The sequence below is a fragment of the Bos taurus genome, chromosome X (genome assembly GCF_002263795.3).
Source record: "Bos taurus isolate L1 Dominette 01449 registration number 42190680 breed Hereford chromosome X, ARS-UCD2.0, whole genome shotgun sequence".
NCBI classification, from domain to species: domain Eukaryota; kingdom Metazoa; phylum Chordata; class Mammalia; order Artiodactyla; family Bovidae; genus Bos; species Bos taurus.
Genome location: NC_037357.1, coordinates 127,724,914 through 127,752,811, shown reverse-complemented (window position 1 = coordinate 127,752,811; position 27,898 = coordinate 127,724,914). Strand labels below are relative to the sequence as shown.

The 27,898-nt window shown below is 41.4% G+C and overlaps 1 protein-coding gene and 1 long non-coding RNA gene across 6 annotated transcripts in view; one reads left to right on the top strand and one right to left on the bottom strand.

Annotated features, from left to right (window-relative positions):
• The window catches only part of LOC101904527 (uncharacterized), a 108,620-nt gene that overhangs the window by 76,365 nt on the left and 4,357 nt on the right, over positions 1–27,898 (bottom strand). The gene's annotated exons all lie outside the window — the stretch shown is intronic.
• On the top strand, positions 346–27,898 carry CA5B (carbonic anhydrase 5B). Of its 4 annotated transcripts, XM_005228436.5 has the most exons (9): positions 346–586; positions 9,382–9,576; positions 16,841–17,038; positions 19,684–19,802; positions 20,851–20,946; positions 21,476–21,538; positions 22,609–22,764; positions 25,590–25,784; positions 27,348–27,898. In XM_005228436.5, the coding sequence occupies exons 2-8, from the start codon at positions 9,435–9,437 to the stop codon at positions 25,767–25,769; spliced, it is 954 nt and encodes a 317-aa protein (XP_005228493.1). In that variant the 5' UTR covers positions 346–586; positions 9,382–9,434; the 3' UTR covers positions 25,770–25,784; positions 27,348–27,898. The 4 variants fall into 4 exon arrangements, with proteins under 4 accessions (XP_005228493.1, XP_005228494.1, XP_005228492.1 ...); XM_005228435.5 differs by having other exon boundaries at positions 347–561; positions 25,590–27,898; NM_001080908.3 differs by having other exon boundaries at positions 510–586; positions 25,590–27,898.

The following is a 27,898-nucleotide window of genomic DNA, read 5'->3' as shown; positions in this document are numbered from 1 at the left end:
GGTTGCAAGATCTGTCCAGTGTTTGCGTTTCCCTGAATCACCTGTTCTCAGTATATCTAGTCTTGATGTTTGGAAATGGGAAACTTGAGAAAAGCAATTTTTTAGACGAGGCACTTAAGCCCGCCATCTGACTTCAGGCGACAAAACTTTGCCAGAACTCAGTTCCCAGGACCCAAGACGGCTTCTTTAGACTCAAGGTGGGCGCCGCCCACACGACCTCGAATTCCTGCAACAAAGTCCTGCTCCAAGGCGGGAGCTTGAGCCGCTAAGCATGGCTTGAGGGGCGGGACCAGAGAGGAATGCAGGGGCGTTACCAAGGTGGAGGGGGCGGGCCCAGGCGGAACTCAGGGTGGGGTCCTAAAGAAAAGGGAGTGGCTTTGGAGCGAGAGACATAGCCAGGCCAACGGGCAGGGACAGGATCGGCCTGGAGGGGCGTGGCTATCCCATATGGGGCGTGACCTAGAGGGGTACGCGCTTGGTCGGGGCTGTGGGCGAGATGGAGGCGTGGCTACGATGGCCAAGCGCTCCTGCTGCGAGTCCGTGACTGGAGCAAGCCGCAAGGTTCGTTCTCTGGGGAAAGGCTCAGGTAAGGATGGGTAGCCACGTAGATTGGGGACTATACCGGAGGCAGGCCGGGTCTCGGGGCCCGGACAGCTGTTGGTCCTGCGAATTTACTGCGGAGGTCCGTAGGGCATCGCCCTCACCTGTTCTCCTCGCCCCGGAGACCTCTTCTACTGTGGGAGTCACCAACCAAATGGCTGCACCTCCTTTAGGATTATTTGCAGTCGACGGGTAAACAGCTGTCTCAGGGAACTTGTCGGGGCATAAGGGTAGTTACTTGGGAGGGAGTTTTGCTAGGGGTGGTTGGACGTGAATAACTCAATAAAGTCCAACCTGCTGTGAAATAGCTTGAAATTGGAATAAGGACTACAAATCTGAGATTGCAGATCCAAAAACTGAGGCGCAGCAAACTGGGAATGACTTGGGTCTTCCCTGCATTTCCCCCCCCCCCCCGCCCCCCCATATGTCTGGGTCTGAGAACGGAGTCATAACCACCCCCAGGGCAGGGTATCTGCAGCACAGCTGTGTCACGTGGACAAATCTGAGCGTTCTCCATTCCACAATTCCCTCTTGCCTTTTTGTTTTGTGCCCCGCCCCAGAACTGGAGGAGAACCTCTGTAGAACAAACATTGTTGATGTCTGTTTTGAGTCTTTGTGGCATTCAGTGTTAAAATTCAGTGTTAAATGCTACTGCCCTGAGGCTGGTGCCAACTTGTTAATATAAGTACCCTCCCCTCTGGCGTCTTTTCACTGGGAAACTGAGAAATTTGAGAAGTTAATGTGTACACCTTGATTTGGACAGAACTTGTTCTCACCCAGCCACTGAAAACCACATTGCTTTCTGCTTCCCCTTCTTCCTTTACTACTAATCTGGCCATCTTCACTCTGCTATTAAAAACCTTGCTGGAATATGCAAGGGAGTAGCTAGATTTCTCTGAGGGAAGCTGTCCTAGACCCTACCCCTCTCCTCCCTTGCACATCCTACAGAAGGATCACTGTTTTTGCACATTTCGGGGAATGGAAAGCCTTTCAGCTATCTGGAGCTTTCTTCCTTTACTCAGACAATTTTTACATAATAGCAGGACTAAAATTCACCAAAAGGTCAAGAGCAGCAGGACACCATTCTCTCTGTACACTCCTGCCTTGTTGTCCTAGGAGCCAGGCAAAAGGCTGTGACTGCTAACAGTCAGAACTCAATAAAGACTGAGTGACTTATGAGGAAATATGTGTATTTTGGAAATCTGATGGAAGGAGGGAAATGCATTTCATCTCACTGGCCGCACTGGGGAAGTTAATTGCAGCACGCAAAACAGCTACTAGAAATGTATTCTGAAACCTTCGACAATCCCAGATTGGGATCCTGCTATCAGAGAAGTGGGTGAGAAGAAACTCAGCTTTTTCAGTCAAGACATGGCAACATAACCCCTAATTTCCATGTCAGGGAACTGCAAAAGGCTTGCTTCCTTTGGAAATGAAGAGGTGAGAAACGGAAAAGTGAATCTGATGAAAATCAGGCATTTTTTTTCAATGTAATTGTAACCTTTAGTTACAGTACCTTTTTTTTTTTTTTTTTTTTGCTGTTTTGCATGTATTATAAATTGCTTAATCAGGCAGAGTTCAAATTACTGTCGTTTAATGCATGATTTATGAATGATTTTTTAAAGGCTTTCAGAATCTTTTTTTTTCTCACACATTTCCAAGTCTGCAAAACAGATAAGGGATGTATTAGTAAGATCCAGGGACATACATAAATAATTAGCAATAACAAAGGCTCTTCTGGGGCCCCTTCATCCCATGGTCCCATCTTTAAGGACACACATAAGTAAGGACAGATTTTCTGTGACACCCATTAATGTCTGCTAGTAGTTCACTGTTACGTATTATGGTTGATAATTAAACATTTGTGGTTTCACTAGCTTGGGCTTTATAAGACCCATGGGTAAATTTAAATAACCACCTCACCTCTCAATAAATTCTACCTTTTAATGTAACAGAGGGGATTGGCCTTTGGCTTTAGCATAAATAATCTCATGTATTGTTACAGGTATTGTAACTGAGCATTAGCTAACTTTTCTTTCTATTTGGATTTCCCTGGAACCTTCTTGCCCCTGACCTTTCATGCTCCCTTCCCTCCTTGATTGCATTTGACTTCCCTTTCTCTGCTGCTGCTGCTGCTAAGTCGCTTCAGTTGTGTCCGACTCTGTGCGACCCCATAGATGGCAGCCCACCAGGCTCCCCCGTCCCTGGGATTCTCCAGGCAAGAACACTGGAGTAGGTTGCCATTTCCTTCTCCAATGCATGAAAGTGAAAAGTCAAAGTGAAGTCGCTCAGTCGTGTCCGACTCTTAGAGACCTCATGGACTACAGCCTACCAGGCTCCTCTGCCCATGGGATTTTCCAGGCAAGAGTACTGGAGTGGGGTGCCATTGCCTTCTCCGTCCCTTTCTCTAGGCCTCCCTAATCACTCCATTTTGTTAGTCTCCCTCTAGATACCTGTTACCCCTGGGGGAGGGGATTTTGCTTCTTTTTCTAGCCTCACGTCTCCTGAGCAGCAGCGCTGCATTGCCAACTCTCCCTAGACCTCTGCTCTTGCCTGCCGCCGCCCCAGTACCTCAAATCCAGTAGGGTTAGCAATAAGAGCACCATCTTTCCCTCCTCGCCCGCTGTGCCCAGTTCTGTTTCTCTGTTCAGGGATTCATCCTCGTTCTACCATGAGGTAGACTATTCTACCATATTCTCTCACTTGAATTATTGGAATTTCATTTCAAACTCCACATACCCAAATCCAATCTACGGATTTCCCACCCAAAACCTTTTCCACACACAGCCTTCCCGTCTCAGTTCATGGCAACTCCATCCTTGCAGTTGTTTAGGCCAAGAATCTGCCAGTGTTCCTTGACTGCTTTCTTTCACATCTTACAGGCTGTGTCCCCAAGATACAGCCAAGGCCCAACCACTTCCCACCACGTCCACTGCAGCGTCCTTAGTTGTAGCCCCTGGATTATCCTGAATGGGGTCCCTGCTTCTTTCTTACATTCTGGTCATTTTCCAATAGGGTACCCTGAATGACATTTTTAAAATGTATTTCAGATTAAATTCCTCCTCTACTCCAAAAACTCTACTGTGTCCCCACAGTGGGGAACCTTTACAATGGCCTAGAAATCTGCTTAGCATTCATTACCTCTGGACCCCATCTCGTACTGCCTTACTTCTGCTTTGCTGCACTCCTGCCATATTGGCCTCCTCACTGTCCCCTGAATGTGCCAGACAAGCTCCCACCTCAGGGTTTTTGCACAGGCATTTCCCTCTGCCTGGAATAACCCTCCTCCTGAAAGCCATATAACTAATTCTTTCACCTTCTCAATAAGGTCTCTCCTGAGCAATTTCACCTTCTCAATAAGGTCTTTGCTCAAATTTCACCTTCTCAATAAGGTCTCTCCTGAGCAATTTATTTAAAACCCAACACCCCCTCCCCTGTAGCACTACAAATTCACCTTACCCTGCTCTACTTTTCACTGAACGTATTTTAGTTTAATTGTCCACACCGTTGCTATTTATCATATTTGATTGATGTCCTCATGAATGACAGAATAAGAGTGATGGATTGAATGGCTTTCCTGGCTCCCCTGTTTGCCTAGTCCCATCCATCCTGTGCCAAGCTGACAGAGTCATCAGAAACCATCAGTGCTTCATCCTGTACACATGGAATAACATCTGAAAGTCACCTTGTCTCTTGGAAATTAATATTCCCTTAATTAATCTCAAATCTCTATCCAGCTCTACCTTCCACTGTGTTCCCTGAGTATCTGCTTAGCCAACACCTTGAAAAATATTCATAGAAGACTTGGGATGATGGGAAGTTCTGATACACTTGGCTTTGTTACAAAAAAAAGGATTTGGGTTTTGTTTTTGTCTAAAAACACAAAAAGTAATCTTCAGAGTCAGTGTTCTCCTTCAGTGAGGTCAGCGGCATTCTTAGGGGACACAGGTTCAGCTCTCCAGACTACTACGTGCACCCCACCCCTGGGTGGGCCCTGGGAGACTACTGTGAGTGAGGGTCATGTTAGATCATCTGGAGCTCTCATTTCCCCCTAGCCCTAGACAGCCAGTGTCGAAGTGGACAGGAGACACTTCCTCTGGGCCATGTGTCATTAGCCTCAGTGCTGTTCACAGACAGCATGACTGTAGCTTGCAGGGCAGTCCCCCTGGCCATGGCCCCAGCAGTCAGCCCCAGCCTATGATGTCAGCTCACCCTGGCCTCAGTGCTTTCCTGATTGCTCTCTGTGGAGCTAGACCAAGGATCAGTTACCCAGACTTCTCCAGGTGCCATGCCAACAGGCCTCAGATTCCCCACACAGCTCCATAGGCAGGGCCAAGTGTGTGCCCATTTTTCTGTACAATTCCCTCAGTCATCAGGCATGTCTGTGGCCTTGTCTTATCACGACCTTCCCTTTGAAGGACAAACCAGTATCTTACACTTGGCACTGTCTTCCTGGGCATTAGTAAGTGTCTTCTACCATCCAGATTTTAAGCAAGAAAGGAGTCCTTTTTCACATGTTTGCCCACCTCTTCTGACACTGAGATTGATTACTGAACAAACCCAAGGCTCTTCCCATTTCAACTCAACCCCAGTCGTCCTCTCTGGCCTTGGCTCTTAAGCAGTCCATTCATCCCCTAAATTTCCTTATCATTCCTCCCTGGCCATCTCTCTGCCTTTGCCCCACCTGTTAAAACTGTCTCCTGTGACCCATGGTTCCAGATGATACCTGTTCCTGAAAGTTAAAGCCTCTACCCTCTATGTTCTCATTGAATTAAGTCAGGGCTGTCATCAGATCTGACTTTGATTAAGAAGTATTTAATTATGCTAAGTGAAATAAGCCAGACTCAGGGAAAAAAATATTCTATGAGTCCACTGTGGAGTAGGCAAGTACATGGAGACAGAAAGAATAGAGGTTCCTGGGGGCTATGAAGTAGGAAGGAATGGGGAGTTATTGTTTAATGGGTACAGAGCTTGTTTTGAGGATGATGAAAAAGTTTTGGGTATAGATAGTGGTGATGGTTACACAACATTGTGAATGTATTTAATGCCACTGAACTGTATACTTTAAAAAGGTGAAAACAATATGTATATTTTACTCAATGAAAAAGTAACTTAAAGAGAGAAGTTATTTGTTTAAATAGTTTTTCTTTGTAGATGGCAAGCTTGTGAGAATAAGGAGAAAACATAACTTTATTATCTTAACCCAGCACAATGCTTTACATGAGATAATCACTCATTATTGCTTCAATACAGGAATGGAAGTCAATGGAAAGAAGAGCAGAATTAAGGCAAGGTTTCCCCATATCTCTTAGCAATTTTGAAATTTTACAAATTGATTTTATCAGAGAGAATCCTATTTAGTTGGAATTACTTGATAATACTGTCTTAAAAAGAAAATAATGACATTAAACATCATCTAAAGCTGCTTTGTAGTTTCTTAATTTTTGTACTTATATCATGGGTAGCATTTTAGCTAATTCAATTTGAGTAATAATAATTTTCATTTATGTAATACTTAACAGGATTTTCTGGGCTTTTCTCAGATCTGACACTATTTGAAGTCACAGAAAGTCAACTTCTTGTGCAGTGTTATTGAATGACTGTTTTTCCTGCTCCTCTGGTTCTGGATTCTTTCTTGCATAAATTGAAGGACGTACATTAAATCTTAATCTTTTTTGTTTTCTTTGCGGCTGTGCTGTGTGGCATGCAAGATCTTAGTTACCTGATCAGGGATTGAACCCATGCCCCCTGCATTGGGAGCCTTAACCACTGGACTGCCAGGGAACTCCCTTCAGTCTTAATCTTAAACATTTCCATTCATATACTCCTTTGACCCTGGTGACCCGTGATTATAGATTATGCTGTTTCATGCTAGACACAGTCTTATAAATTAGAAGCATAAAGTTCTGAACCTGAGCGCTAATCCAAGATTAGAGTGGAGATATCAAGAGAGAAATGAAGTATTTACTTTAAGGGATAGGTAGGCATTGAGAAAGTATCTGGTTACTGGGCTGTTGTGCTGTTTTTAAGTTTAAAAAATTGATAGTTTTCATATTCTGCCAATAAACTATTGCCAAGGGCTATTTCATACAGATAATTTTCATGGAGAACAAACTATGAATTTGGAGGATATTTTCCCTGGCTTCCCTGATAGCTCAGTTGGTAAAGAATCTGCCTGCAATGCAGGAGACCTGGGTTCGATCCCTGGGTTGGGAAGATCCCCTGGAGAAGGGAAAGGCTACCCACTCCAGTATTCTGGCCCAGAGAATTCCATGGACAGTCTATGGGGTCACAAGAGTTGGACACGACTGAGTGACTTTCACTTTCACTTTCATATGGAAAATAAAATAATGGATAAGTTTCTAAGATTTCTTGGATTTGTTTCAAATAATTCAGAGAGGGACCAAGAAATAATTGATGAAACGCAGTACCAAGTACATAGATGGTTTTATTACAGTATTTTGACTATTTCTATAAGTTTGAAGTTTTCCAAAATAAAAAAACTTTAAAAAGCAGAAATAGATTCTGAATTGATGTGGCAAATTGTCCACTCTTTAACCTTGCTCAGTTAATTGTTAATGATATTTCAAATATTAAGATTTTTGAAAATAAGGTACTCATTTGACTCAAGGCACTATCAAGATAATGTCTTGAAATTTCATTATCAGTCTCTATTTGAAATCGTGTCAGACTTTGCATATCTTAAATAAGGTATATTTTTACATACCCACGCCCTTAAAAATGTATATATGCAAACATACACATAAAACTATGAACAAAAGTGATTTTAACTTGGTTTGAGAATATCAAATACCCTCTGGCAATGCAGACACACTTTAGGTGTCACTGGCCTAAAGACACTAGGTAGGGAGCTAGGCTTGCAGGAGAGGAGCCTCCCTGGGAGTCACGAGCTCCCTATCAGTCTCCTTTCCTTTAGACCATGCACCTCCACTCCCTTAGTTTGGTGTGTTCATTGGCAAAGTGATGTGTACAACAGAGGGCATGGCCCCGGGCTGAAAGGCTGGCTTGTCACCACGCTGTGCTTCATGTTACAATACGGGTGTGGGCACATGGTTTGTGGGGAGCCAGTTATAGAGATCTGTCTGGAGCCCTCACTTGTGCTTTGCAGGGCAGTGGCAGGAAGTAACTCTGTTCTCTGTGTCCTGCGTTCACTGGACACACCTTAGGTGTGATTTTCTTTCCTTTCCCTTGGGTGCAGCCTTGTCTCCTCCAGCTCGGAGCTAGCAGTGACAAGGGCAGCAGTACAGGCAGAAAGGCTAGTTCATGGCTAATTAATTGCAGTGAAGTATATGAACAGAGGGAGGATGAAAGGAGAATGTGTCTCTCCTTGCTCAGCATCGCTTGGGGTCATGTGCTTTTTCTGTATCTAACACTCTTCTTGGGGAAACATGGTATGAATGAATAAAGTTCAGGTCAGTAAGTGACGTGTCTTCTTGTCCCCTCAGTTTCCCTTTTGGTGCCTTTGCACCCCAGTCAAGGCCAAATTGCTGAGAGGCCTCCTTTGCCAGGAGAAAGCAGACTCAGGAGGTACCAATACCTGCTGAGAACTGGTTTGGTGTGTGTTTTCTTTCCCATATGATGTGCATAATTTTATTGAGGCAAAATTCACACAACATAAGATTAGCTATTTTATCTTTAATATTTTGGCCACAGTGCGTGGCCTGTGGGATCCCAGTTCCTGACCAGGGAGAATCCAGGTCCCCTGCAGTGGAGTGAGGAGTCTTAATCACTGGATCACCAGGGAATTCCCCAAATTAGCCATTTTAAAATGTACAATTCAGAGGCATTTAGTACAGTCCCAATGTTATGTAACAACTACTTCTATCTAGTTCCAAAACAATTATATCACCCAAAAGAAAACCCCATGCCCATTCAGCAGTTAGTCCCCATTTCCCCATCTGCTCAACCTGTTTTCTGTCTCTGTAGATTTCCCTATTCTGAGTATTTCATACGAATGAAATCATACCATACATGACCTTCTGTGTCTGGCTTCTTTCACTTAGCACACTGTTTTTGAGGTTCAGCACATTATAGCATGTACGAGGACTTCATTCTTTTTTATGCTCTACTTCATCTTTACTACCTCCCAGCACCCAACATAGTGTTTAAGAGCAAAGAAATGTTGAAATGAAAATGTGTACTGGCAGAATTCCCAAGCTGTGAGGTTAGGTTAGGTTCACATATTCAGGAAGGTTTCTCTTTCAGATCAGGCAGAACTATGGGAGTCCTTTGGGTCTTACATGTAGGGATATGAGACCTACCTCTTTAAAGGACACACTAGCATTTAAAAGTGTTTCAAAAACTACCCAAGAGTATTTTCAGGGGATATATCTTGTTGTTTTTTTTTTTTTTAAAGCAGTCCAGATGCAAATTAATTTTTTTTTTTAATTCAGGCTGCCTGGAGGAAACTTTAATCTTTGGTTTCTCCTAAATATCAGAACCATGCTGGACTATTAATCTGGATTTCAAGGAGTAAATTTTTGTTTTTAAGAAACTGTATTGTTATGAGTCTTTCATTTTGTGGATTAAGAGAGTCCTTTCTCTGAGCCGCTAATATTTAGTAACCCTAAGGGAAAGGCAAGCCGCCTGAGTCAGTCATCTGGACCTGCCAATGAGGTGAACAATGCATTTGAGGAATAAAAGTGGATAAATGACTGACTCTCATTTGGCCTCCCCTCCTATGTACTAATAATCTGAATGTTTTCCACATGATCGGGACCTCTATTATTTATGGCTTTGCCTCTTCTGTCCTGCCTCTAGGTTATTAGGTTTCTGCAAGCTACTGGAGAGCTGATCAAGATTTTAAGCTAAAGATGGTGATGATGAGTCACCTGAGGGCCATTCTTCAAGCCTCTCCATACAAGACACTGTGGAGAAGGTTCCAGATTCCGAGGTCCATGCCTGCAAGGCCTTGCAGCCTCTACACCTGCACTTACAAATCCCGGAACCGAGTCTGTGAGTACATGGCTGCCTGGACAGAGCGGAAGCCTGGTTGTTTCCTAAGAGTCACGTGTGTTGAGTGTGTGCAGCTCTGATGTCAGTGGCATTCCAGACTGGGATTAGATGCCTTGAGGAGAATACCCCATTATTTCTCTGTTAAAATATGGGAAGTTTTCCCCCTAACTTTATTGAGCTACAGCTGACCTAAGTCTGAGGCACACATCATGATGATGTACTCTGGAACATTCCATCCCTCATTAGAAATTGCAGAAGAGTTACTTGTAGCTGACCAACTGGCCCGTGTGTGGGAGGTGGCAGATGGTCTTCCCTGACTCCATGGCACTGCTGCCATTGGGTGCTCATTCCATGCTGTTGGGGCTGGACTGTGCACACAGATGTTGCATGGCATCCCTAACTGTCCCAAGACCTCCCTAAAGGTCTCCTGGAGGCAAAGTCACACTGGCACAGAACCCCTGGGATGATAGGAGAGGATAATGTGTGTGATGGTGGAGACATGAGTTTAATGAGCTGGTTAAGTGTATCTGCCAAATAGTTATTTTCTATATTTTCCACCATTCACAGTGAATTCACACAGTTTTCCAATGTTGGCTTGCTTCCAGATTGTAGGTTTCTCGACTTTTCCTCCTTGGGCTTACTCTCTCTGACCTTATTTGCACATTAAAAAAGGAATTTATGAGCAATGCCAATCTAGCTAAATCCATTGCCTTGAAACTGCTTCATATATATATATTTTATTGTAAGTTTATTTTGTTTCTTCCATCATTGACTGTGTTCTCATTAACTGAACTGGCCTGAGTCATAATAAATTTCTGGTTGCTGGGTGTGGCTTCCTACCAGCAAGCCCACATCCTCCCCAGAATGGCTTCTTCTCAACACTGGCACTTTGTGGTCTAAGGCTAAAAATGGGAAAAAATTAGTCATGTTTATCTAGTTACTAACAGAAAGGTTTTTTTTAACAGAAACTTGAAAGTTAAGGGTCTAATATTCAATATGCTCATGTCTTTAGAATACTTTGCTCCTAGGGAATTCCCTGGTGGTCAAGCAATTAGGACTCCACACTTTCACTGACAAGGGCCCTGGTTTGATCCCTGGTTGGGGAAGCAAGATACCACAAGCCTAGTGGTGGGGCCAAAAAAAAAAAAACAAACAAACAAACCCATAAAACAGTTTGCTCCTTTTGGTAACGACAAAAACAAAAAGTGGTAGTGATGTAGGGATGAGGGGCTACCCTTGATTAATTCCCCACATCACATGTTCTTGTTTGTAGCTTACTAAGATAGACTGATGACAGTCATGATTTGGTCTTGCTTTAGACGTTTATACTGTCCCTTTTTGTTTCACCCAGGATAATATTTGGTCTTTGCTGCCCTGAGCCATTGAGCATGTCCTGGTCCCTCATCTGTTTAGCTGTAAGGACAATACTCATTGTTCCTAGAAACTCAGTACCTCAGCATAAGGCCCAGTGACCAAGAATGATCCAAAACTGTTGAGGGTTAGAAAAGATAATGTTCAAAGTCCTTAGCGAGTGCCTCCCACACAGCGAGAACTCAGTGCTAGCAGCTACCTCCAGTACCACAGTTGTTACGTCATCACCACCATCATCATGTCATATGCTCAGCAGCTCCCTCAGATGTCTGACCATTTTCAGGATCTGGGGAGCACAGCGAGGACTGACTGAGGAGGAGAAGGGTATGGCAGGTTGAGAAGCAGCGTTTCACTGGGGCCTGTGCCCTGTGCTCTACCTTCACTCCCCATCAGCCCCAGGCAATCACTGGTGTCAACTCAAACTGCCATATGCTGTGATCTCAAGTTACAGACAGTAAATGTTGACACTCCTAACCCTGCGGACTGGTAATATGATAAAATAAAGATAAAAGCCTGCACCAGTTACCCAAAATGAAAAGAAAATCAATTACATTTCATGCATCACCTACTGAAATTGAGCCTAAATGTCTAGTCGCGAGGAACAGTCGTCACCATGAAGGATATTAGTGCTTTTCTACATGAGGAGATACAAGAACTGGGCTCATAAAATCGGCTCCTGAAAATATCTATCTGAAGACCTGTACTGCAGGTTTTCCCTGAGCACAGAGGGCCACATTTCTGCTCTCAATCCTGATCTCCTTTCAGGTGGTGTTGAAAATCAGCAGCTGTAGCAATACATAATTTAATTCTTGCAGAGATGGATGGCAAGTGCCCATGGCAAATGCCAATCTGTAGCTGACAATAGCCACAAGTGCCTAGCACTTACCTTATCAGCCATTTTCATCATCAGAGAAAGTTCTAGTTTACAGTACTTATCTATTAATAACTGAACAGTGTTAGAAAACAGTTCTATTAGTGCTCCAATTAATTTTAAAGAACACCAATAAAGCCTGGAGAACAACAGTACTCAAAAGTTTGTTTTGCAATGTCTTCACAAAAAATTCTGTATTCCCCAGATAACAGAGGCTGGGATATCCAGAATGTGTTGTCTTCCATTAACTTTCAAATAATCTTGAGAAACCACGAACCTATTAAGAGCCCTTTGGAATTACAGTAACAGCCTCAGGGGTCTCTGCAGCCACTGATATTCAGTCGCTAAGTCATGTCCCACTCTTTCCAACCCCGTGGACTGCAGCCCGCCAGCCTCCTCTGTCCTCCACTATCTTCCAGAGTTTGTTTAAAGTCATGTCCACTAACTTGGTGATGCCATCCAACAATCTTACCCTCTGTCATCCCCTTCTCCTCCCACCTTCAATCTTTTCCCAGCATCAGGGTCTTTTCCAATGAGTCAGCTCCCCACATCAGGTGGCCAAAATATTGGAGCTTCAGTTTCAGCATCAGTCCTTCCAATGAATATTCAGGGTTGATTTCCTTTGGGATGGACTGGTTGGATCTCCTTGCAGTCCAAGGGACTTTCAAGAGTCTTCTCCAGCAATTGTTTGGTGCTCAGCTTTCTTTATAGTCCGACTTTCACATCCATACATGACTACTGGAAAAACCATAGCTTTGACTAGACGGACCTTTGTCAGCAAAGTGATGTCTCTTCTTTTGAATGTGCTGTCTAGGTTTTTTCATAGCTTTTCTTCCAAGGAGCAAGTGTCTTTTAATTTCTTGGTAACAGTCACCGTCTGCAGTGATTATGGAGTCCAGGAAAATAAAATCTGTCACTGTTTCCACTGTTTCCCCATCTATATGCCATGAAGTGGTGGGACCGGGTGCCATGATTTTAGTTTTTTGAATATTGAGTTTTAAGCCAGCTTTTTCACTCTCCTTTTTCACCCTCATCAAGAGACTCTTTAGTTTCTCTGCACTTTCTGCCATTAGAGTGGTATTAGCTGCATATCTGGGAGAAGGCAATGGCACCCCACTCCAGTACTCTTGCCTGGAAAATCTCATGGATGGAGGAGCCTGGTAGGCTGCAGTCCAGGGAGTCGCTGAGGGTCGGACACGACTGAGCTTTCATGCATTGGAGAAGGAAATGGCAACCCATTCCAGCGTTCTTGCCTGGAGAATCCCAGGGATGGGGGAGCCTGGTGGGCTGCTGTTTATGGGGTCGCACAGAGTTGGACATGACTGAAGTGACTTAGCAGCAGCAGCAGCAGCAGCAGGAGGAGAACTCATTTTCCCTCTAGCCTTCTAGGGTCCTGGCTGAGGCCTCTGTAATAAGGCAGATTAACAGGAAAACAAACAAAAAGGGTTTAATAACATGCATACCTCCTCAATAACATGGCAGTGACCCAGGAAAACAGTAATTCCTCCAGGTGGCCCTAGACACCACCTTCAATACCCGCTCTAGCTACAGACAAAAGCTGCTGCTGAGACAGGGGTGTTATTGGAGATGACCAGGAAAAGCACATTCAACAAGGGTAAGGCTGTTCTACAGATCTAAGTCCTGCATTCTCGACTGATGAGTTTTTGGTGACTTAGTCATCCTCCTCTTCCTGATACTGAGAGGGAGACAACCTTTCAAATGGAGCTTTCTGCTGGAAATGTAAATTTCCTTTACAAATTGGTAACTTCCACTCTGTTTCCAGAGCTTCTCCTATGTCTGCTGTTTCTCAAAATAATCCTTATACCAAAGAGATATATTTGGGGGTTGCATATTCGGTTCCCTTCCACTACCCCAAAATATGCCTCTTTGACATACGGATTATTTTGAGCTGATTATTTTGAGACACTGCAGACAAAGAAGCTCTGGAAACAGAGTATAAATTACCAGGTTTTTTGCAAGATACATTTACATTAGAAAGGGGGCCTGTACTTGGAAGACAACTATTACTGGAGATCACTTTTTCACCTTTCTATAAACTTTGTTTAGGATGTATTTCCTCTTCTCACCTTCCTGTGAAATTCATTCCTCCCCTTTGAAGTCCCAGACTGGTCCCAGCCCTTAGCTCAATAGTATTTAAGCCACAATTTTCCAGATGCCTTTTCAGTTTTATATCCTTGTGGGGATTCCAGTAAGTAGGTAATTAATTTTTTTTTCTCCCTATAATCTGTCTTTTTATTATGGTGGGGGTGTGGGGGTCTCAGCTAAGGATCTAAAAGGCTGAGGGAAAATTATTTTTACTCCCCTACAGTAGCATATTGTGCTACCCTTCACATGTATATAATTATGACTATGCCTATGTAATAAATGTGAGGGAAAAAGATCACAGTGTTGTGATTAAAAAATAAGAAGAGGGGATCGTATTATATAAGAGGGTAGTGAGAGAAGATTTTACTGAGGAAGTGACAAGCCCAATATCTAAACGTAATAGGAGCCAGCCATAAACTCAATGAGGGGAAATTGACTTCTGAGGAGAAGGAAGAGCAGGAACTGAGGGGCTAAGGCAAGAATAAGCTTCTCAAGGGCTAAAAGCGATGCCCCTCCCCCATCCCAGCCCAGGCTGGAGCCATAGGTGGTACAAGCACAAAGAAAAATCAAAGCCAGGACCAGTCACATAAACAAGAACTAAAGCCCAGCCAAGCACATGAGATCTAAGGGCTTTCATTAATGACACCTAATAGTGTGGTGTAGCCCCTTAAACCATGGTTGATAGAATCACTCTTGCTGTTCATTTCATTTTCCCCACACAAGAAGAAACTGGAAACACCGGCTCCGTTGTCAGAGCACGTAATCATCTTCCTGCTTTGAGGCAAAGTCTGAGCAACCATCAAGAAATCATTTTAATCTGTACTTTGTTAGAATGGAGGAAGAGGAAGAGAGAAGAGAACAAAAATGTGACTTTATCAATGGCAAAACAAGCCCTGGGCAAAAGCTGGCTTCTCTAAGGAGACAGTGACCAAGGGCTCCCTGATCGGGGGCGGGGGGTTGGGTTCCAAAAGGAGGAGGTGAGTGGGGGAAAGCCTGGAAGCTAAACTTGTGAATTGAAGGGCGTGAATTGATAGGAATATTATGACCATGCCTGCCTGCTTTGCGACCCCATGACTGCAGCCCTCCAGGTTCCTCCATCCATGGAATTCTCCAGGCAAGATAACTGGAGTGGGTTGCCATTTCCAACGTCAGGGGATCCTCCCAACCCAGGGATCAAACTGAGTCTCCTGTGTCTCCTGCATTGGCAGGCGGATTCTTTACTACTGTGCCACCTGGGAGGCCCATTATGACCATAAAAGAGCCACTGAAGGAACAGGCCTGGTTTCCTCAGGCTGCTGTTTGTGTGGGTGAGGGAGAAGATTCTAGGCATTTCTTGAACAAAGTAGGGGCCAATTAAAGGTGAAACAGGGCATCGTTTTAGGCATCTACTCATCATTCCTGCTCCATGGGAGACAGACCCTCACCAGCTGGTTTTGAAGGGTGTGAATGCTCAAAGCCTCAGCCTGCCTCTGGGCATCTCAGGGGAAATGTTGTCAGGTCTCTGCTGGCGGTCAGCTTTAAGACTGACTCAGGGCTGTTCTGGGGGTTTCCGGAAGGTTTAAAATACCAAAGTAAACACTAACCAAATACAGCTTTTTAACCCAACAATACCATTTGGATAATCCATGCTCAGATGAAAGGGCATTTATCAAATTAGGAGCTACAGGGCACAATAAAGGGGAAGGAAGACACGGCTCCTGCCTGCAAGGAATCTGCATTCCAATCCAATAATAATATGATTATATGGTGCCAGTTCCCCTCATTTTTCACTTTAGATTTCTGAAACAGAAAGTTCTCCTGCTCTCAAGGAAGTTCTTGTTCTTCAGGAGTTACTTTATAGCGAGGGAAAAAACCCACAACGTTGGGTTCAGACCTCTCTAGAGAAGAGATGATCTGCAGTATGTGAAAAGCTGAGCAGAAAAAAGGGAATACCCTGAGTTTGCCTGTTGCTTTTGGCTCTAGACCAAGATTTCTCAACTTTGGCATTACTGATATTTGGGACCATATAATTCTTGTGAAAGCCCGTCCTGCTACTATGTAGGATGTTTAGCTGCATCTCTGGCCTCTAGCCACTATATGTCAGTAGCACCCTCCTCCAGTTGGACAACTCAAAGTGTCTCCAGACATTGCCACATGTCCCCTAGGGTCCCCATAGCTCCCTCTTGTGAGAAGCACTGGTCTAGAAACTGCCTTGGCATGCTCTGTGTCTCTACTGCGGGCCACTTGTAGGATTCCGCTTGGGGCAGCTATCTCAGGAAGAGAACCATGTCCCATGTAAGAGGAAACCAGAGGCAAGCCTGTTTTTTTCTGACAAGTGGAGTACCAGTGACCCTGCCATGCACAGAGGGGTTTGACTAGGCTGCAGCTGCCTTGTCACTTTCTCAAATCCTCAGGCTCGTTCTCAGCGGTAGGATGAGGTACAGAGGGGCACTGGTCATGATTTATCTCAATTCATATTTTGTCTGGTTTTCCTGCTGGTCTTGGTTCTGCCCATCCATGCTGCTTCTAAAGGGCAGAGACCTGGACGACCCGAATTACGCACGTGGAGTCTGTCCATCACATGTGCATAGCTCTCTTTATTATAAGGAATTTGTTGAGATTTCTCAGAGACTTGCCACAAAGACCTGGCGCTTGACTCTGGTAGAAAAATCAGCACCGGTGATGCCGTGTGAGACAGAGTGTGCGTGTACCCCTGAACTTACAGTGTCATAGCTACGCAAGTGACAGACAGAACTCCAGGGACCTTAGCAATGCTAGCGTCTGGCCAGGCTTTGCAGGATGTCTGCCTAATCCTCACAGCTGGCTCCTATAAGAGGTGAACTCAGAGCATACACCTCCGTGGGCCCATATGATCCCCGCGGTGAGGATTCCAGCTCGTGGGCCTCTCCATGACAGCCCCGATGTGCTTTCTCCTAGTGCACCCGCTCTGGGAGAAAGTGGACCTGGCCCCGGCGGGTGAGCGCCAGTCGCCCATCAACATCCGGTGGAAGGACAGTGTCTACGATCCTGGCTTACAACCGCTCACCATCTCTTATGACCCGACCACCTGCCTCCACGTCTGGAATAACGGGTACTCTTTCCTCGTGGAATTTGAAGATTCTGCAGATAAATCAGGTGAGAGCCAGACCCGTGGTCTCATCCGGAGTTAAAAGGACAGCTTCATGTCAGCACAGGCCACATCACACAGCCCCGGGAAGTCTCTTGGTAGCTGTGGTATGGGACTCATTGGACTTACTTTCATAATGTATGGAAGAAGCCCCTTCTCTTTTTTATGAACGTTTTCCTCTCGTATCGGTAGTATTTTTCACTAGTGAACAAATATCTCTATAGAGAGAATTTGTAAGTGATAAAAAGATAGGCTTTGAAATTAAACCCTTGCTAGAAATTTCTTTTGCATATGTGTATTGCATATGTACAAATTTTCTCCGCTTGCTGACTTTACAAGACACTTTTATTTAGATTGTAATATTATTTAAATAGATCTAACTGATGAGACTACAATACCACTGAAATGGGGCAAAAAGCATATTCATGTGTGCATGAGGTTACAGTCTAAACTAGTTAAGAGACCAATGGTGTATAAGAAAAATGGAAAGTCATGTTCTGTTAATTTTGTTAAACAATATTACCTAGTGTAAATGAAGCACAATTTAAAATAGATTTTAAAATTCAAATATTATATTGCTTTTAAATCTACTTTTTTTCAGCCTACCCAGATATAAACTAATCTAATGACTTCAAAGTTTACCTGAAACTTTTAGTGTCTATTGAAAACCATGTGATTAATTCTATGCAGGATTCTTTTTTCAAACTGAATTTGATAGCATCAAATAATCTTAATTTGTCTGAAATAATTGTTACTTGACATAATGTATCTTAAGCAATGATTGATCCATGGCTCAGCAGGCAAAGAATCTGCCTGCAATGCAGGAGACACAGGTTTGATCCCTGGGTCGGGAAGATCCCCTGGAGGAGGAAATGGCAACCCACTCCAGTCTTCCTGGCTGGAGGATCCCATGGAGAGAGGACCCTGGCAGGCTACAGTCTGTGGGGTCGCAAAGAGTCAGACATGACTGAGCAACTAAGCACATGATCCATCTTAAGGAATGGTTCTCAGCCACTGGCACTTTTGCTACCCTTCCCTCCCCGGGGACTAGGGACACGGCAACATCTATAGGCATTTTGGTTGTCACATTGGGAGGAGTGTGCTATCGGCATCCCGTGGGTCGAGGCCACAATCACCAGCATTTATGAACAGTTATCCAGCTTCAAATATCAATAGATGCGCTCGCTGGAGTGCATTTGTTTCTTTCTATTACCAATACTGATACAGTAATTAAATTTGATTTTTATTAGGTCTAAATCATTTTTTATTGCAAAAAAAATCAATAGAGCTAAGATTGAGAAACTTTGATTTTCTCTCATGAAGGTGAAATGCATCCATGAAAGTGTTAATGAATAAAGTTAAAAGTATATCTTAGAACTTCCCTGGTGGTCCAGGCATTAAGAATCTGCCTGTTAGTGCAGGGTACATGGGTTCAATCCCCGGTCTGAGAAGATTCCACGTGTGGCCGAGCAGGATTTCAATTTCACCCAACAGATTAGACTGAACATTTGCCAAATTCATGCTCACAATATGGAGCTGGCATAGAAAAATAAGAATTTTTTAGAAGACAATTTTATGTCTATTTCACTACACTTTAGTATCATCCTCTTACTAATTTAGTGAATCATGTGGTATTATTCTCTGTACTTCCCCTAGCCCTCAAAGAAAAGTAGTCATTGGTGTCATTGCTCACCCTTACAAAACTCCTTTTTTTTAAAAAAATTCTTTCTTTTTTCAAAAAAGGAAATTATGTAAGACATTTATGAAAGCCAGTAAGATAAACAGTAGACCACTACATGACATAGCCAGCGTATTTGGACCTCTGGATGACTGTACTCAGTCATTTGCATACATAAAATTCAACTAATGAGGCAGTAAACTCTAAAATAATTAATACGGATGAGATGGAAGATTTGGTTTTCCCGTTGTAGAGTTTAATTGAACAGACATCGCCAGGGTCTGCTCAGATGCCAGAAATGAGGAACTAACAGCTTCAGCAAATTCAAGCAAAAAAACAAAAACAAAAAACTGCACAATCCAAAGCCTGAGGAAGGATGACTTTTAAAACTCGTATCTGAACATTTCCCCTATAATGTACTGATTTCAGTAGTTCCAGAAAGTAAAGTATGTGGATGACTCACATTGTTCACTCTGTTGAAACGGAGATAGGTGATAGTTTTTGATTTGCAAATTTCCTTTTCCATTTCAATGTAAGGAAAAGAAATACTGTTATCTTCAAAAATTGAAAAGCAAAGTGCTGGCGCATAAAAAAGAAAGTATCTTTTGTACCCGTATTTCAGTTTTATAAGACTGTGTTAGATAAATATGCTGAGAGAAATTTGCATTTTATTGTGCATAAAAAACACTGGGCATAGTAAATATAGACCATAAAACTAAGGCAAGAATTAGCCTTTAACAATTGTGTGCAGCTTGGAGTATAGTTAAATCCTGCTGTCATTCCGAGTGCAGGTCTTGTCCTTACACATGTATTAACTGCATGGAAATCAAGTTTATAAACACTGGTATATAATACAGTGTGCTCCATCTAAGACAGTTCATGAGAAGGTCCACCCACAGAGTCTACTTTTCCCCTGCATTTCTCCACGACATCAAAAACATCAAATCCCCTGAATTGTTGGATGTGCCATTTCAGTGATCGAGGGAGGACCCCTGGAACACAACTACCGATTAAAGCAGTTCCATTTTCACTGGGGGGCCATTGATGCCTGGGGCTCTGAGCATACCGTGGACAGCAAATGTTACCCGGCAGAGGTAAGTTGAGAAGTTTGGGAACAGTGACAACAGTGGAGAAGAAGGAATAGTTCTGAGTTTCCAGTTCTAAGAAATTATCAGGAAGAATCAGGTAATTCCTATAAATGCTAACTCTCTCAGGGGCATATTTGATGATTCCCAGTTTAAACATGTAAAAATGATAACTGCCCTCATTTCAAATAATATGACAGAAATCAACCTTAAGGTCCTGAAACAGAATTCTTCTAGAATTCTAAGCTAGGCTCACATGATAGCCTCAATTAATAACGCAGGCAACAGTGCAGGGCCACCAGGTCAAATTAACCCAAGTGAGAGATGGTGGGAGCCTAAATGAAAGTGGCGGCAATAGAAATAGAGAAAAAGAGTACGGCTCAACAAGCACTTTTGAAATTAAAGCAAAATGACTTGGAGGCAGGGTCCTCTTCAGGAAAGGAGAGGAAAAAGTTAAACATGACCTTGAGAGTGTCACTTGGGAGGGAGGGTGAGGATTCATGAATGATGGACAAGGAATGATTTGTAGGGAAATAAAAGGGGCCAAAATACATAGAATTTCTTCTTAACAACTTTCCACCTAATTTAGTTTTAAATGGTACCTTAAAAAGAAACACATTTTAAGTGGTTATGCCTCGAACAAATTTGTCCTAAACTCCTAGTCCACATAGGCAGAATCTATTTCTCTCAACATAAACATCTCTCCTTTAGATGCAAATGGATTTTGTATATGAGTGTTTCATGCAAATCAGGATGGGAATAGACAAATGTTGCTCCCTCACTGAAATGTTGTTCACTTGGAGATAGATATATACACATATATGTGTATACAAAATTTTCACCCCAAATAAAGCCTATTCCAAAGTAGTATTAATTACTGCCCCTGTATATATTTCTTCCTGTTCTTTAATTCTGTCTTATTTTGCACCAGATTGTCATATGCTTTTCTCAGTGGCTTTATTTTGGGTGAGGAAGCACAGTAAATATATGTGAACAAGGCTGTTTTTGAGCAATCCTACATGATCATGTGTCAAACCGTTTTTTAATGGTGTTTCAGCTGCATTTGGTGCATTGGAATGCAGTCAAGTTTGAACACTTTGAGGATGCAGCACTGGAAGAAAATGGTTTGGCTGTGATAGGAGTATTTTTAAAGGTAAAAAAAAAATCTTACTAGCTTTAAATGACATATTGAATCCTAGGATGAAGAGATACAACATTGCAATTTTAAGTTCTAAAAATATTGAGATAAAACTGTTTAAAATACAAGGTTGTCATGAATATATTTCAAATGGTATAGAAATGCACAGTCCAGTACAGTAGTCAGAAGCCACCTGTGGCAACTGAGCACTGGAAATGTGACCACTTTTTAAAAAAAAAAGAAATGTGACTACTTTGTGGAATAATTTTTAATTTTAATTAAAGAAATGATGCTTAAATGGAGCAGGGCACCTTCACCTATAGGCACGTTGACCCTGTCAGCAAACAGCCTGCTCACTTTTCTGTGTCTAATTGAATTCAGTGATGTTTAAAACATTCTAAATTACCAGTTTAAATGTAGCTTAAGTAGTATGGTTGGTTTGTTTTTATATAATCACTAGGTGGTTAATTTTAATTTACATTCTGTTGCAGTTTCAAAAGTGAGATGTCTATTTTTTTTTAGTATTTTCTCATTGTTTCTTTAGCTAGGCAAGCATCACAAAGAGCTACAGAAACTGGTGAATATTTTGCCATCAATTAAGCACAAGGTAATTTTTCCCCTCTAAATCACTTGAGATATATTTTATGTTTCAGTCTCTGAGTGGAGACAATAACAGGGCACTTTGAATTGGGAAATGTAATTCACCTCAGTGTAACTGAGGTTCTCTTTGAAAGTTGCCCCTTAAGACAACTTGCCATTTATGATGCTTCTGTTGAGAGAGCCCCTGGCCCTGGGACACTCTGCAGGGGACAGAAGTGATCCTGTCAGTGGGCACGGATGGCTCTGCTTTGACTGCCATGCCACTGAGCACTCAGGAACTCAGAAGCATAACGAGTCCCCTTCTCGGCCCCAACCCCTGCTCCTTCTCAGTCCTTGTGCAAACCCTCAGGGCAGCCTTCTGGAGTCTAGCTACCCTCCCACAGGTGGGGAACAAAGTATGATAGAAACTTGGTTTGTCCAGTCTTACAGAACAATTACCACAATCCTTCAGGGTGGATATTTCTGTGTGCCCCAAAGATTAATTGTTCAATATTCAGAATCCCAGATGGAGCTACTCTCTGAAAGTCTATTTTCTCTCTCTTTCCTCCCCCTCCCTGCCTCTGTCTCTCTCCCCCACCTCCTTCCCACTCCTTCCCTCCCCATCTCCCTCTTTTTCCTCTCCCTCTCTCTTTCTCTCCCACTCTTCTGCCCTCCTTCCTCTGTCCCCATCCCTCCCTCTCCCATTCTCAATCCAGGATCCTGTCTCCTCCTAATGCACTGCATTTTAGAAAGGTGAATTCTTTTAGTCTCTCTTGAAAATGAAAAACCTCCATGTTTATGCACCAGCTACTACCTAATGCCTCTCAAAGAGTTCAGGGGAGCCAGCCTGCGCTAACCTCACTAGAACTGAGGGAGAAAATGGCTTTTGCTCTGTTACCACTGAGGACTATCAGAAATACATGGTTAATTGTAAGAACAAAGCAAGAGTGTGATTTTGTCCTAAGGTGACCAGAGGTACCTGGAGCTCATCTGGACCACTGCAGGTCCTCAGACTCCCCTAGAATCATCACCACATCATATGATTCCTGAGTGGTTTTCACCATGAAATGATGACTCAATGACTCCTTCTCTTGCTAGGACACACTTGCAGAATTTGGGTCATTCGACCCTTCCTGTCTGATGCCTACTTGCCCAGATTACTGGACCTACTCGGGGTCCCTGACTACACCGCCACTCTCTGAGTCTGTCACTTGGATCATTAAGAAGCAGCCTGTAGAGGTTGATCATGATCAGGTATGTTCTTTCCACATTTCTATGTAAAGAAATTCTAGTCTGTGCCTTTAAAACAAGGCTGAGCTCAAACTTTGGCATCAGTTTTTACTATCTTGTAATGCTTATATATTTTTATTAAAATGTGCTAACATCTTGTGTTACTTTGGATATGAATTAGGGAATGCTTCAAATTAACTAGAGAGAAGAGTTAAAACTTAAGAAACATAAGCTTTTTACTTCCATATTTGACAATTACATGTGTTTTATGTATTATATATTTTATATGTAAATATGAATCTTTATGTAAACAAGACCCTTTTAAAGGGAAGAATGAAGGCTGAAAGTGGATGTGCTCAAAACTCTTCAAAATCTTTAAGGGAATTTTGCTATGGAACCTTAGGATAAAAACAGAAGCCAGCAGCATGTGTCCAGGAATTTTAAGTCAGTTGTTTTGACCCTGGAGTTTATTTTTCCCAAGAAACTAAATAGGTTTTAATTACTATATTAACACACAAATCCTATTTAATTCATAATATAAGTGAACTGCAGTAGTATTTGCTTACGCTTGTTTTATGGGATTTTAATTCATCACAAAGCATTTTCACAAGAACAAAAGTTCCAAAACCTTTTTTATGAAGCCAGGATAACTGACACCAACATCCCCCAAAGACAGGACCAAAAAAAAAATTTACAGACTGATATCTATGAAGAATATATTTTTAAAAAATCTAAAATAGGGACTTCCTTGGTGGTTCAGTGGTTAAGACTCCACACCCCCAATGCAAGGGACTTGGGTTTGATCCCTGGTCAGGGAACTATGATCCTGCACATCACACAGAGGTTGTGGTTAAAAAAAAAACACAAAAACTAAAATAGTATTTCAGAAACAGAATCCAGCAGTGTGCTAAAAGAAATATATATTATACTCTGTTCAAGTAGTATTTATTCCAGTAATGCAAAGATGGCTCAATACTAGGAATATTATTTATCATATCAATGAATCTAAATATAAAAATTATAATCATTTCCATAGATTCTTTTTTTTTTCTTTTTTTTTTCCATTTTTTTTCTTTTTTTTTTCCCATAGATTCTTAAAATGCACTAGCAAAATTCAACATTCATGTTTTTCTTTTTAATTTTCAATAAAATAGGAATGTATAGAGACTTCCCTAATTTGATAAAATAGATTGATCTCAGTTCTAAAGTAAGTAGGATGCTTAATATGGAAAAGAATATTACTATATTAAATTTTAAATTAAGTTTTATTCTGGAAGTAGTATAATTAGACAAGAAAAGAAAAATAAATTAAAGAAACAATAAAAGGAACTACTACAAAAATATGATAATTCAGTAATTAGAGGAGTACAATATTAATTTCTAGAAATCAGTACCTTTGACTTGCAAAAATCACAGTCAGTTAAAAGATATAATGGAAGAAAGAATGCTATTTATAATGGAAAGAAAAAATACAAAATATCTTGGAATCAGCTTAACAAGAAAACTTAAAATACTCCTGAAAGACACAATAGACTTGAACTGATAAAAAATTATTTCCATGTGATTGAATAGGAAGACATCATAAAGATATCTGTAATGTCAATTCTCCTTAAGTTGTATTGTCCATGAATTCCATAAATTTGATGTAATCCCAATAAATATACCAATAGGATTTTAAAAATAGGCTACTTCTGGCCTCATGTGGGGAAAAAAAAGTATAAATAAATAGCCAGGGAAATTGTGAAAGAGAAAATGAAAGATGATGAAATCAACCAAGTTACAAAGCCTCAATAGTTAAATAGTGTTGTGTGCTCAGTCACTCAGTCCTGTCTGATTCTTTGTGACTCCACGGACTATAGGCCACCAAGCTCCTCTGTCCATGGAATTTCCCAGGCAAGAATACTGGAGTGGGTTGCCATTTCCTCCTCCAGGGGATCTTCCCAACCGAGGGATTTGAATCGGCGGCTCCTGCATCAGCAGGCAGATTCTTTACCACTGAGGAAGCCCAAATAGTGTTGTGCTGGTACACAAATAAAGAGATCAATCACAGGATGAAAAATGTAGATTCAGAAATATGTCCAAGTAGATATGAGAATTTAGTTTATGATAAAGGTTGCATCTCAGCTCAGTAGGGGGAAAAGATGAGATTATTCAGTAAGATCAATGGGGACAATTGAGCAGACACTTGGGGACAAACAGTTGGATCAACCATTCAAACCTTAGACAAGAATATATTCCAGACATATTAAGTGTTAAAAATACTGTCATAAAAGTACTAGGATAAGCCTAGGAAAACCTTTTCATATGTCCAAATGGAGGAAGCTTTTCTAACCATGTATCGAAACCAGAAGTCACAGAGATAGCAACTAGTAGACAATATAATTTAAAGAAAAAAAAAAATTTGTGTAGTGATAACCACCATAAATAAATGACAATACAGAGTTTGCTCATAAGACTGGTCTTGGGGACCTATGCATTTAGTCTATTACTATCCTTCATATTTAAAAACTGATATAACATTGAAAAATAAATAAAATAAATCAGAGGGTCAGTGGCCCATGTGAGAACTTTTCAAATGAAATTTCAACACAGAAAATTCAGTACGAAAAAAATGTTAGCTGTCATCAATAATCCTAGTTGCCTATAATCTTACCACTAAGTGTTAATCATTGTTTGGATAAATCCTTCTGGTCTTTTATTTATACAGAAGTACATAATTCCTTCTGTTCTTTTAGCTATATAAATATATACAAGTTTAAAATGAAAGTAGTAAAAATGAAAGTAATTTATTCATGAAGTAAAGCTATCTTTCTATTGAAAATATTTATGCTTCCTGTTTCCGTTTCTAGCTTGAGCAATTTCGAACCCTGCTCTTCACTTCCGAGGGGGAGAAAGAGAAAAGAATGGTGGACAACTTCCGCCCCCTTCAGCCCCTAATGAACCGCACTGTCCGCTCATCCTTCCATCATGACTATGTGCTGAACATACAAGCAAAACCCAAGCCTTCCACCAGCCAAGTGACTCCCTAAGATGCCATTATCTAGGTAGTTATCTTGCTTAAATATATACTGCTTCTTTAAATATTGTCAACTAGACTCTTCTAAATGCCTGCATTTAATAATTATAAATGAGCCTTTCTTCGTATGGCAGTGTTCCTTAGTCTTTGAGGGAAGCTCTTTAGTAAACAAATTTTTACTTTTATTGCTACTGATGTTTATCACTGAAGTACCAGTAAGAGATACAAGTTTCTCTTATAGCAACCTGTTGGTAGCTGTAATATCTTTTTACATGCAACATTTTTGAGCTGTCTTTTTATGTTTATCAATTGGTGATTCTATAGAGTTATAAGTAGGGATGAGAATCAAAATATTTAACAACTGGTAAGGCACAGACACTGACCATCCAGAATGCAGGGTTTTCAGAAACAGCCACAGGACCCAGACTGGCACTTCTTGGTTGAACATTGGCTATGTTTTAGGTATATCTGATTTTAAAACATGACTGTGTACTCTTTTATAAGGCCTTCTCAGTTGGGTATATGTACCTCAACTCTTAGTTGTCATCACTAACACATGATATGATTAGAAAAAATATTTTGTAATCCTAAAAACACAAGTGTATACTTATATCTGGAAATTCTTTTGTATTTCTGAAAGCCAGATGTTCTACTTAAAGGCTTGATCATATAGAAAGCATATGCATTCTGAGGAAAATATAACCACAAATATGTTCATCTCAAAAAAAAAAAAAAAAGGAAAGCATATGCAGAATATTTTAAAGAAAATGCTTTGAATGCCTAGAACTTAAAATGCTTTCATGATCTATTTTACAGAAATATTTTTCAAAAGACTAGTAATACAATAGTCTATGGTTTACACTATTATTTTGCATTGTATGTACACTGATTCATAGAATGAATATAATAATACTTTCCACAATGAAAAAACCATCTTGACTTCCTTTTAAAACTATCTGAACTGTATTTTATTTCATTAGTTGAGGTTCTGTGCAAGGTAGGAGATAACATAAATGTCCTAATTTATACAGTGGTTTAGAAGACTTTTGCTATAATAAGAAGGAAAGAAACTCATCAGATAGGTAAAACCTAGATAATTCTATATACTGTGAGGAATCCAATCCAGAGTCACCCTTGCTTATAAATATGTGGAATGTTTCTAATTGCCTATAAGCCTGTATTCAAACTCAATACTGCATTTACTAGTATATTTGTTTCATTAGTATGCTAGTCATCTGATCTGTAAGATAAGGTTGGATGAATATACTTAACACTACTGAACTATACAATGAAAAAGGTTAAGATGGTGAATTTCATTTTAATGTGTATTTTACCACAAGTAAAAGTAACTAATAAATTCAGTAGGGAAAAAAATAGGGTTGGAGTTGTATGTTTAAGTTTAGGGGCATATCTCTGCTCTTAAAAAAGGAAGAGGGTGAAGGCATTGCTTCTACAGTGCATGCTTTCTCTGGAAAATGGAAGCATACATGCTCTAGGAAATGAATAAAATTCTTTACAAGATTAATATGGGGAAAAAGCTATGTTAACTTTATTTTTATCTGTTTTAAACCATGCCTGCGTGCATGCTCAGTCACTTCAGTTGTGTCCAACTCTTTGCGACCCTATGGACTGTAGCCCGCCAGGCTCTTCTGTCCATGGAATTCTCCAGGTAAGAATACTGGAGTGGGTTGCCATGCCCTCCTCCAGGGGATCTTCCCGACCCAGGGATCGAACCCACGTCTTCTGTGTCTCCTGCATTGCAGGTGGATTCTTTACCCACTGAATCACCTGGGAAGCCACTGTAAACCATAGTTATCTTTAACAGGTACACACATGAGATATGCACAGGCTTCCCTCCTAGCTTTCTTGCAACTTCTTAGTGTAAAATTCTATTGCAGTGAGTCTTCTAAATTGGAGTGAGAACCAATGCACAGAATGCCTGACCTGCCCTTCCATCTTAGAGATACAGAAGATATTCATAGAGTGTGTCCAGGTTGGCCACCCCTGATTAACTTACATCTAGTGTTCTGGTGTAGTTTTTAACAGTACCCTCTTTCACTCTCAACCATGTCCTGCTTTGTATTACAATTGCTGCTCATTTTCATTACATAATATAATAAAACCCTTTCTTTACAATGTTAA